Below are 13,800 nucleotides of genomic sequence, written 5' to 3'. Positions count from 1 at the left end.
TGTGTGTGTGTGTGTGTGTGTGTGTGTCAGCATTCCTCACCTGATAAAAACCAGCTTCCCAACAAATACAACATGGGAACCAGCTGCTCTTCACCTCCAGATGTCAGGAAAATCTCTCGAGACCAAACGTGAGTTCAGAGTAAACAAATATGGCCGACTGGGAAGAAGCAATGGCGCCCTCACCCTAACAGAGATAACGATCAAAAAAAATCTTAAGTTTGGATATTTTAACAGGATTTATGGGACTGATTGTTCACTAACAATCAGACATTACGTGGTATACCTAATGTCCTTTTCATGTTCGTTAAAAACAGTTTTTCTAGTTTCTCTGTTCCAAGTCTTCATAAGCTTCAAATTGAGAACGTGGACATGAGAGACAATAAATGTCCCAATAGGTTTTTAATCAATATTCTATACATAATATGTACCCCAGTCGAACGAAACGTACATTTCTCCTAACAAATCTTTGATAATCAAAATTAGAACTAATTATTTCAAATTATTTTGAATTACAATTCAAAATAATAAATGACATATATCCTTCAAATGAGAACTTAAGAGAGAGATTTAAATTCAATGTTGGGAATTGTGGTTTTTGTACAACTCAACTGGAAACTAAACATTTGTTTTATGAATGTAAAGAAGTAAGAAACCTTTGGGATGAATTTGTACTTTTTATCCTCTAGATCTATAAATGTGGACTTTAATTCTTTACAAATATTTCAGTTTGGTTTATATCTCAAATAATTTTTTTGTTTTAGAATTCTTAGTGAATGTTTTGATGATTAACCAAATATTATACCATAAATGCTGTTATGCAAAATGCTCCCTCTCAATCTCTGCTCTCAAAAACAAACTTTCCTCCTTTAACAGATGTCTGAAAGACCTTAAAAGTAAATAAATCGTGATTTAATGGAAGAATTTCAATTAGCCCCTCTTCTCACTAACTTACATTTATTTTTTTACCTTTATTTTCGTTTTTCTGTTTTGTAATTTTGTATCTCTTGTTCTAGCCTTTATTTTCTATTAGAGTTAACAGGAGTTGTGATCTTATTTTTTACTTGTAATGTTCATTATTGACGTATTGTTTGAGTTTGTCATTGTTATTCTGTATTTCAATAAAAAATAACAAACAAAAAGAAAACGATTCAAAAACAATTCTGTAATACACAACACTGTCTCCACCGGACTTCCTGTTGTGTGTTCCTCGCGTTCTGATTGGATACAGACCACAGGCAGTCATTTTCCTAAAAACCTGTTTTCTCCTGCATGAAAAGTTGATCACTTTTCCATAAAATATTGAAAACAAACAACAAAAACACACTAAAACTTAAGAAGCTTGTCAGTGTTTATATTTCAAAGCAGAACCACATAAAGTCCATTTTCTGGCCCTACAAGACTGAAACGTTTCTCTTTTCTGTTCTGATATGGCTGCTGTCTTAGTTCTTGTAACTAATTTTAATCTCATAAACCATTAAACTGCCAGTTAAAAACTCCTGGTTCTGAAGCTCCGCCTCCAACATGGCTGCTCTGTTAACCTGTTAACCATTTCTACAATCATCTCAGCAGGTGTTTGCTAATTGCTGCCAGCTAGTCTGGAGGAGTAGAGTGGAGGTGCAGGGGGGCGGTGAAAGCTTGGAAACTGCAGCTCAGAGGAGGATCTGTGCCTTGTGGGCGGGGCTAGGTCCACCCAGGCCTTTTGCTCAGCTGAGTGGTTGCCATGGAGATGAAAGGATTTCTCAAACAACGCTCCAGGTTTGATTCTGATGACATGATGTAATAAAGTTGACTTTACATGATTCTGCCCGTTGCAGTGACAGTGGTAAGTCGGAGAATGGTTTGTGTTTGCAGTTTTCACATGCGGATCCTTCGCTGCTCCCTCCAGAACTCCCCGATCCCCTCAGACAAAGCCAGCTCAGCTAAGCCCCTGCACTCCTGGGGGTAAACCCCACCAGGGCGGTGCCTTTCACCATGACCCCCTGCTGCCCCGCCAGCTCCGCCACTCGAGCCGCGATGAGGGCGGCCGGGGCGTGGCAATATGGCCGCCCGTCGACGACGAAGCGCGGCCATGGCGGGTTGCTCGGCGCCACGGCTCCCGCCACGCTCTCCACGTTGCAGGCGATCTCCACGGCGCCCTCATGTGGCAGAGCCAGCACCTGGACCCCAGGAAGCCCACCGGGCGCCGACTCCCTGAGGGCGGCGGCGACGCGGCGGCCGACGGCGACGTCCTGCGTGTCGATGGAAACGTTACAGTTCATGACGTAGGGACCGGCTCCGACTCCTGCAGGATCAGAACAGAACCAGTTCAGAACCAGATCGGCCTTAAAACCAGTTCTAGAATCAGTTCAGGCAGCATTAACTGAACTGATTCATGTTCGTAGTTCACCTGATAAACATGCTGATTCAGTTTCAAACTGTTTCTCTGTAATTTATTAAAATGAGTCTGAATTTCATCAGTTTTATTCTTTCCTGCTCTTTATTCATAAACGATTTGAGAACATTTAACGCTTTGATCCACAGAACAGAAAATATTTAATATTTCAACCAAGCAAAGCCTCGTTGACCATTTTGTTGGTATGACAACAGAACACATGGGAGTTTTTAATGTTTTTATACCAGGATATAAAAACTAAACCAAAAGAGAAACATCCATAAACTGAAAGTTGAGTTTGGTGAAACTTTTCCCTCCTCAATCATTTTCTGATCAATCAAAATAAATTCAGACTTTACTCTTCATCAGCTGAGTCAGTCACTGACCTGCAGGAAGGTCAAAGAAGCTGCTCTCTGTATGTGGTGGGAACACTTCTGCTAATAGCATTTTGCTAACTTTGAAACTGATTTAAGATGTTAGAGTGGTATATTTGTTAGTCATTATTTATGAAATAAAATGAAACTAAACTGCAGAAGTGCTTTGATTCCAACAGTGAAATGTGAACCAGTTGACCCGGTTGACCTGCAGTGACCTGTGAGTCCGTATCGTTCCCGCGGTGGCGGCCCGACGTCGGCGGTGAGCGCCCGCAGGTCCGGACTCTTCCGGAACCAGCCCATCTCCTTCCTCCTGCGGGCCAGGCCGCGCCGCAGCGCCGCGTCCGCCCAGCCGAACAGGAAGACGCTGCTGCCGCGGACGGTCTCCGTGAGCCCCAGCGCCACCGCTGCACCACCCAACAGGAACCGGCGTTAGAGAGCAGAGCTAATTACAACCTGTGATCACACCAAGAGGCTGCAGCACCTGCTGCAGCACCTGCTGCTCATTATCAGCTCTGCCAGCAGCGCCAGACTAATCAACACATGGGAGGAACAAACAGCTTTACTGAACCTGACAGAGGGAAAAATGTAGGAAAAGTCACATTTTCACCAAGTTATTCAGACATTTATAAATATCACAGTTCCAAACTAAATATTTAAACATTTAGTTCTCAATACAAAAACACAATATTTAGTTTAAAACTGTGAAATTTGTGATTTATGAAAATACAACCTGGTAAAATGAACACATATTTTCTCCATGCCAGACTAAATGAACCTAAATATTGCAGTTAACTTTTTACAGTGTAACAAACCGTCCGCTATGTTTCACTTCCTGTTTTACTTTGAAAGGCTCCCAGACTCACCCAGGGCCTGCTGGACGCAGTCCCGCTGCCCCACCGCCTCCCCCAGCGGGTAAATGGGGATCAGGTCCACCGACCCCATGCAGGGGTGCACGCCCACGTGCCGGCGCATGTCGATGAGCGCGCACGCCTCCTGGGACGCAGACAGCACCGCGTCTCCTGGAGGAAACGGCGCCATTAGAGCCAGACTGGAAATAATCACATATTTCTGCACTGAATCTGAGGAAAAGCTTCTTAACGCTGGAGATAAAGATCCTGCTGCCGATCTTTATCTGGATCCCAGCGGAACCAGGGCCGGGCTGGAACCGGGCCGGGCCGCCGTTACTCACTGATGCAGTCGATGGAGGCCACGATGGTGATGACGGATCGGTTATAGTCATGATCGTTGAAGATGTTCAGCACCGTGGTTTCCTTCCGTTGCCTGCCTGACAAACGATGACAACGTTCAGAAACCAATACTAATCTATAATCAATATGTTTTCATCATGGGGTTTGAACTGTCACTGCTCAGAAAAGTACAACAAACCGACAGAATTGATCAGAAATGAATTTTAAATTAAAATAAAATTCACCATACAAAAAAGAGAAATAATTATAAAACAGGAAAACATCTGAAACTTGAGAAAATACTTAAAATATTAATAAATGAGCTTGCCATGCAATTTCTAATGGCAAACTTATTATTTCCAGTGCCTGGACCAATCAAAAAACTCCACTGTGAGCAGACATCCAATCAGTGATGATCTTAGGTTTATGGTGGTGGAGGGTCTGAGGGCCCCAATGACCCCAGGAGCTCTGCTATCTGGGGCTTCATGCCCCTGGTAGGGTCACCCAAGGCAGACAGGTCCTATGTGAGGGACCAGACGAAGCGCAGCCCGAAGACCCCGATGATGAATGGCAGCTTTGGACTTAGTGTTCCCTCGCCCGGACGCGGGTCACCGGGGCTCCACTCTGGAGCCAGGCCTGGAGGTGGGGCACGTTGGCGAGAGCCTGGTGGCCGGGCTTTTACCCATGGAGCCCGGCCGGGCCCCCAAGAGGAGACACGGGTCCCTCCTCCCATAGGCCCACCACCTATGAGAGGAGCCAAAGGGGTCAGGTGCGATGTGAGATGGCTGAGGCAGGGGGTCCTGGCGGTCCGATCCTCGGTTGCAGAAGCTGGCTCTTGGTGTGGAACGTCACCTCTCTGGTGGGGAAGGAGCCGGAGCTGGTGTGTGAGGCTGAGAGGTTCCAGCTAGAAATAGTCGGTCTCACCTGAACGCATGGCTGGTTCTGGAACCAGTCTCCTTGAGAGGGGCTGGATGTACTTCCACTCTGGAGTTCCCACAGCGAGAGGTTTGGGGCAGTAGTGGGCATACTTGCTGCTCCCCATCTCGACGCCTGTACGTTGGGGTTTACCCCGGTGGACAAGAGGGTAGCCTCCCTCCGCCTTCAGTTGGGGGACGGGTTCTAACTGTTGTTTGTGCTTACGTCCTGAACAACAGTTCAGATTACCCACCCTTCTTGAAATCCTTAGAGGGAGTCCTGGAGAGTGGCCCTCCTGGGGACCCTCATTCTGCTGGGGGACTTTAATGCTCACGTGGGCAAACGACAGTGAGACCTGGAGGGGCGATGTTGGGAGGAACGCTCCACCCGATCTGAGCTTTAGTGGTGTTCTGGTTGTTGGACTTCTGTGCTCGTCTCAGTCTATAACAAACACCATGTTCAGGCACAAGGGTCTCCATATGTGCACTTGGCACCAGGACACCGTAGGCCCCAGTTTGATGAATGATTTTGTCGTCGTTTCATCGGATCTGTGGCCGTATGTTTTGGACACTCGGGTGGAGAGAGGTGTGGAGCTGTCCACTGACCACTACCTGGTGGTGATTGGCTCTGGTGGTGGGGGAGGATGTCGGTCAGACCTGGCAGGCCCAAACATGTTGTGAGGGTGTGCTGGGAACGTCTGGCTAAGTCCCCTGTGAGACGGAGCTTTAACTCCCATCTCCGGCAGAACTTCGAACATGTTCTGGGGAAGGTGGTGGACATTGAGTCCAAGTGGACCATGTTTCATGCCTCCATTCTTGAGGTGGCTTATCGGAGCTGTGGCAGCAAGGTTGTCAGTGCCTGTGGCGGCAACCCTCGAACCCGTTGGTGGACACCTTTGGTGAGGGATGCTGTCAGGGAGTGGATGAGATTTGCCCGGAGTTTCTTAAAGCTCTGGATGTTGTAGGGTTGGTTTGGTTGACACAACTCTGCAGTATCACATGGACATCAGGGGCAGTTCCCCTGGATTGGCAGAGTGGGATGGTGGTCCCCCTGACCGGAGGGTGTGCTCCAATTATAGAGGGATCACACTCTTAAGCCTCCCTGGCAAGGTCTATTCAGGGGTCCTGGAGAGGAGGGTCTGTAGGATAGTCGAACCTCGGATTCAGGAAGACCAGTGTGGTTCTGGTTCTGGTCGTGGAACACTGGACCAGCTCTAGACCCTCAGCAGGGTCCTGGAGGTTCTGGGAGTTCCCCCAACCGGTCCACATGTGTTTTGTGGACTTGGAGAAGGCGTTCGACCGTGTCCCTGTGGGGGGTTCTCCAGGAGTATGGGGTACTGGGCCCTTTGATATGGGCTGTCAGGTCCCTGTATGACCGGTGTCAGAGTCTGGTCCGCATTGCCAACAATAAGTTGGGCTCGTTTCTGGTGAGGGTTGGACTCCGCCAGGGCTGCCCTTTGTCACCGGTTCTGTTCATTACCTTTATGGACAGAATTTCTAGGCGCTGCCGAGGTGATGAGAGGATCCGTTTTTAGGATCACATCTCTGGTTTTTGCAGATGATGTGGTCCTATTGGCTTTATCAGGTCATGATCTGCAGCTCTCACTGGAGCGGTTCGCAGCCGAGTGCGAAGCAGCCGGGATGAGGATCAGTGCCTCCAAGTCCGAGGCCGTGGTCTTGAGCCAGAAAAGGGTAGAGTGCTTCTCCGGGTCGAGGGGGATGTCCTGCCCCAAGTGGAGGAGTTTAAGTATCTCAGGATCTTGTTCACGAATGAGGGAAGAAGGGAACGGGAGATCGACAGGGATTGGCACAGCGTCCACCGTGAAGCGGCGCTGTGCCGGTCCGTCGTAGTGAAGAGAGAGTTGAGTCAAAAAGCAAAGCTCTTGATTTACCGGTCGATCTACGTTCCTACCCCATCTATGGTCATGACTTTGGGTCATGACAAAAGAATGAGATCGCGGATACAAGCGGCTGAAATGGGTTTCCTCCATAGGGTGGCTGGGCTCTCGCTTACAGAGAGAGAAGCTCGGTCATCCTGCAGGCACTCAGAGTAGAGCTGGTGCTTCTCCACATCGAGAGGAGCCAGTTGAGGCTCCATCCAGATGGTCAGGGTGGAGGCTTCCTGGTGAGGTGTTCAGGTCCCACCAGGGGAAGACCAGGACATGTTGGAGAGCCGATGTCTCTCGGCTGGCCTGGGAACGCCTCGGGATTCCCCCAGAGGAGCTGGAAGAAGTGGCTGGGAAAGGGAAGCCTGGGCCTCCATTCTTCAGCTGCTGCCCCCGCGACCCGGATGGATGGATGGAAGATGGATGGATGGATGGATGGATGGATGGATGGATGGATGGATGGAAGATGGATGGATGGATGGATGGATGGATGGTTGGAAGATGGATGGATGGATGGATGGATGGTTGGAAGATGGATGGATGGATAGACGGATGGATGAATTTCTTTTTCATGATAATATATTAGCAGTTAGAGGAGAAGTTGGTTCAACGCTGTTAAATGTTTTATCAAACAATTTAAACGAGTTTCTATAAAAATCTGATCTGTAATAACTGGTCACGTCTATTGAATCAGCAGCTTTTCTCTGAATATGAGGATTTCTCCTTTCTGTTAAAAAAATAAATAAATAAAGACCTTGTGGTAATTAGTTAAGTTAGATTTATCTAATTTACTAATAATTTACTAATTTATCAAATTAAATCTTATTAAATTAAACTTCATCTTAAATTTCCTTTAACTTTGGCTTAAATTAAAGTTACATTTAGTTGATTTGAGATTAGAGAAACTACACTAATTTAAGATCAACTTAATTTAAATTAGCTGAATTAAATTTAGCCGTGAAAATATAAGATATAAGAAAATGTGACTGACTGACCTGCTGCGTCGTACAAAGCAGCCTTGGCCACGTTCTCCACCAGGTCCGTCCTACGAGCCTCAGAGACGTTCAGAAGACAAGCAACCAGACGTGACCCGAGAGTCCCAGAGGTCATGATCCTGCAACAACACAACCATCATGGAACCAGCAAAACCATCATGGAACCAGCAAAACCATCATGGAACCAGCAAAACCATCATGGAACCAGCAAAACCATCATGGAACAAATCCATGAGCGAAATGCTATGGCTGATGAATTTGTATGTTTGGTCCGATAAATGATTTGAACTTTTTTTCATCTTTTACTCATGTGAAGAAACTAGCTACAAAATTGCATAAGCAGCAGCAAAACTAAAATCTCCCATGAAGCCAAAGTCTGAATCCAATCGTGACTTTCTGTAGCGGGTCACCTTTCAGAGGAACTGAGAGAATCTGCTGCAAACCTGAACAGAACCTGCAGGTCCAAAGTCCAGCCTGCAGCAAACCGGACTCAGCTGTCGGTGCATGAGAGGAAAAAACATTTAGTGCCGTCAGATGAACTTTAACACACGACATCACGTTCAGCTGAAGTTCAAACAGCAAGACAGTTCACTGTGCACCGCTTCCTGTTTGGGTTTTAACAAGATAAAGCGTCCAGTATCTCTGCTGCCATCTTCTGGATGAATTTGGTTCCTGCAACCAAACCAGTCGGTGTGTTTACGAGTTAACTTATGAGTCAAATATAAGTCACTGAATGTTTCGGTGCTCCATCCGTTCATTTCCAATCTAATGTGTATTTCTTGAAGGATTTAGTTTCGTTCTTACTACATTTATTTGGTTCGCAGAAAAATGTGGCTGAAAAGCTCTGCTTGACCAGAACCGGAACCGGAAGTAGGTTGGCGGGACTCCTCTTGTGTTGTCTCTTTGTTACAGGAAGTACATCAGCTGCTGGTTGTATTTTGGGGAAACAGCGCCGCTCTGTGGTCACAAACGGTCTAACTGTTAGTGTTTGAGTGAATTTGTTTAAAAATGCGGCGCAGTGCGCGGCGGGTCACTGTTGCTAACTGACAGTATTTATTGCAGTTTGCGGGACAGGAAGCCGTTGCGGTGCTGCCAGCCAGCAGCAGCGTTCACTGCCTCAGACAGAACCCGTCCGGACTCCAGTCCGGGACTCCATGTTGTCTCCCAGAGCTTTAGCAGCGGGCGTCTCTCTCATCACCGTGGCCGAACACACGAGCTCCGTGGCGGGAAAAGCCGGGCACCGCAGGGCTCCGGCTGCCCGAGCGAGAGGCGCCTGCAGCGGCTGGTCGGAGTCTCCGGCTGCGGGCCGAACCGGGTCAACGACCTGCTGCTGCTGCGGCCCGAACCAGACGAAGAGAGCAGCTCCGGAACCAAGGAGAGCAGCAGACACGTTGTTTTCTTCCACGGAGACATCCAGGTCAGATTCCACCAGGGGCGTCACGCAGCTGCGCAGCCGAGGGGGCCGGGCCCAGAAAATAGACACAATATAGACACAATATATACACAATATAAACACAATATATACACAATATAAACACAATATATACACAATATATACACAATATAAACACAATATATACAATATATACACAATATAAACACAATATATACACAATATAAACACAATATATACACAATATAAACACAATATATACACACAATATAAACACAATATAAACACAATATATACACAATATAGACACAATATATACACACAATATAAACACAATATAGACACTATATATACACAATATATACACAATATAGACACAATATAAACACAATATAAACACAATATATACACACAATATAAACACAATATAGACAATATATACACAATATATACACAATATAAACACAACATAAACACAATATATACACACAATATAAACACAATATATACACAATATAAACACAATATATACACAATATATACACACAACATAAACACAATATATACACACAATATAAACACAATATAGACACTATATATACACAATATATACACAATATAGACACAATATAAACACAATATAAACACAATATAAACACAATATAAACACAATATATACACAATATAAACACAATATATACACAATATAAACACATATATACACAATATAAACACAATATAGACACAATATAGACACAATATAAACACAATATATACACAATATAAACACAATATAAACACAATATATACACAATATAAACACAATATATACACAATATAAACACAATATATACACACAATATAAACACAATATAGACACAATATAGACACAATATAAACACAATATATACACAATATAAACACAATATATACACAATATAAACACAATATAAACACAATATATACACAATATAAACACAATATATACACAATATAGACACAATAAAACACAATATATACACAATATAAACACAATATATACACAATATAAACACAATATAAACACAATATAAACACAATATAAACACAATATATACACAATATATACACAATATAAACACAATATATACACAATATATACACAATATATACACAATATACACAATATAGACACAATATATACACAATATAAACACAATATAAACACAATATAGACACAATATAAACACAATATATACACAATATAAACACAATATATACACAATATAAACACAATATATACACAATATAAACACAATATATACACAATATATACACAATATAAACACAATATATAAACACATATATACACAATATATACACAATATAAACACAATATAAACACAATATATACACAATATGGACACAATATATACACAATATAAACACAATATATACACAATATAAACACAATATAAACACAATATAAACACAATATAGACACAATATACACAATATAAACACAATATAAACACAATATATACACAATATAAACACAATATAAACACAATATATACACAATATATACACACAATATAAACACAATATAGACACAATATATACACAATATATACACAATATAAACACAATATAAACACAATATACACAATATAGACACAATATATACACAATATGGACACAATATATACACAATATAAACACAATATAAACACAAATATACACAATATAAAACAATATAAACACAATATACACAATATAAACACAATATAAACACAATATAAACACAATATATACACAATATAAACACATATAAACACAATATAAACACAATATATACACAATATAAACACAATATAAACACAATATAAACACAATATAAACACAATATATACACAATATATACACAATATAAACACAATATAAACACAATATAAACACAATATATACACAATATAAACACAATATAAACACAATATAAACACAATATACACAATATAAACACAATATATACACAATATAAACACAATATAAACACAATATAAACACAATATAACACAATATAAACACAATATATACACAATATAGACACAATATATACACAATATAAACACAATATAAACACAATATAAACACAATATATACACAATATATACACAATATGGACACAATATATACACAATATAAACACAATATATACACAATATATACACAATATGGACACAATATATACACAATATAAACACAATATATACACAATATAAACACAATATATACACAATATATACACACAATATAAACACAATATATACACAATATATACACAATATAAACACAATATAAACACAATATACACAATATAGACACAATATAAACACAATATATACACAATATAAACACAATATATACACAATATAAACACAATATAAACACAATATAAACACAATATATACACAATATATACACAATATATACACAATATAGACACAATATATACACAATATAAACACAATATATACACACAATATAAACACAATATAGACACAATATATACACAATATATACACAATATAGACACAATATAAACACAATATATACACAATATAAACACAATATATACACAATATAAACACAATATATACACAATATAAACACAATATAAACACAATATAGACACAATATAGACACAATATATACACAATATAAACACAATATAAACACAATATAGACACAATATAAACACAATATAAAAAAAATATAAACACAATATAGACACAATATATACACAATATATACACAATATAAACACAATATAAACACAATATAGACACAATATAGACACAATATATACACAATATAAACACAATATAAACACAATATAAACACAATATATACACAATATAAACACAATATAAACACAATATAAACACAATATAGACACAATATACACAATATATACACAATATAAACACAATATAAACACAATATATACACAATATAAACACAATATAACACAATATATACACAATATAAACACAATATATACACAATATAAACACAATATAAACACAATATAAACACAATATATACACAATATAAACACAATATAAACACAATATAAACACAATATAAACACAATATATACACAATATATACACAATATAAACACAATATAAACACAATATAAACACAATATATACACAATATAAACACAATATATACACAATATATACACACAATATAAACACAAATATACACAATATACACAATATAAACACAATATATATACAATATAAAAACAATATATACACAATATATACACAATATATACCCAATATAACACAATATAAACACAATATAAACACAATATATACACAATAAACACAATATAAACACAATATATACACAATATAGACACAATATAAACACAATATAACACAATATATACACAATATAGACACAATATAACACAATATAAACACAATATACACAATATAGACACAATATAGACACAATATAAACACAATATAAACACAATATATACACAATATAACACAATATATACACAATATATACACAATATAGACACAATATATACACAATATAAACACAATATATACACAATATAAACACAATATAAAAACAATATATACACAATATAAACACAATATAGACACAATATAGACACAATATACACAATATGGACACAATATATACACAATATATACACAATATAGACACAATATATACACAATATAAACACAATATAAACACAATATATACACAATATAAACACAATATAAACACAATATGACACAATATACACAATATAAACACAATATAAACACAATATATACACAATATAAACACAATATAAACACAATATATACACATATATACACAATATAAACACAATATATACACAATATAAACACAATATAAACACAATATATACACAATATATACACAATATATACACAATATGGACACAATATATACACAATATAAACACAATATAAACACAATATACACAATATAAACACAATATATACACAATATAGACACAATATATACACAATATATACACAATATAGACACAATATATACACAATATAAACACAATATAAACACATATATACACAATATAAACACAATATATACACAATATGGACACAATATATACACAATATAAACACAATATAAACACAATATATACACAATATATACACAATATAAACACAATATAGACACAATATAGACACAATATAGACACAATATATACACAATAAAACACAATATAAACACAATATATACACAATATAAACACAATATAAACACAATATAAACACAATATATACACAATATACACAATATAACACAATATAAACACAATATAAACACAATATATACACAATATACACAATATAAACACAATATAAACACAATATATACACAATATAACACAATATAAACACAATATAAACACAATATAAACACAATATATACACAATATAAACACAATATAAACACATATATACACAAATATAACAATATATACACAATATAAACACAATATATACACAATATAAACACAATATATACACTATAAACACATATAAACACAATATAAACACAATATATACACAATATAAACACAATAAACACAATATAAACAATATA

The 13,800-nt window shown here is 38.4% G+C and overlaps 1 protein-coding gene across 1 annotated transcript; it reads right to left on the bottom strand.

The window, feature by feature from the left end:
* Window positions 1-1,351: 1,351 nt before the first annotated feature.
* Window positions 1,352-8,388, bottom strand: LOC129355959 (glutamate formimidoyltransferase-like). Its single transcript, XM_055025592.1, is given in 7 exon segments — window positions 1,352-1,937; window positions 1,940-2,281; window positions 2,964-3,152; window positions 3,612-3,767; window positions 3,938-4,033; window positions 7,731-7,849; window positions 8,185-8,388. Coding segments are annotated over 7 exon segments (1,086 nt in total). The 5' UTR covers window positions 8,286-8,388; the 3' UTR covers window positions 1,352-1,854.
* Between the last annotated feature and the right edge of the window lie 5,412 nt (window positions 8,389-13,800).

This window comes from Poeciliopsis prolifica, unplaced genomic scaffold (assembly GCF_027474105.1).
Source record: "Poeciliopsis prolifica strain line A6 unplaced genomic scaffold, Auburn_PproV2 SCAFFOLD152, whole genome shotgun sequence".
NCBI classification, from domain to species: domain Eukaryota; kingdom Metazoa; phylum Chordata; class Actinopteri; order Cyprinodontiformes; family Poeciliidae; genus Poeciliopsis; species Poeciliopsis prolifica.
This window is presented reverse-complemented; position numbering and strand designations above follow the sequence as displayed.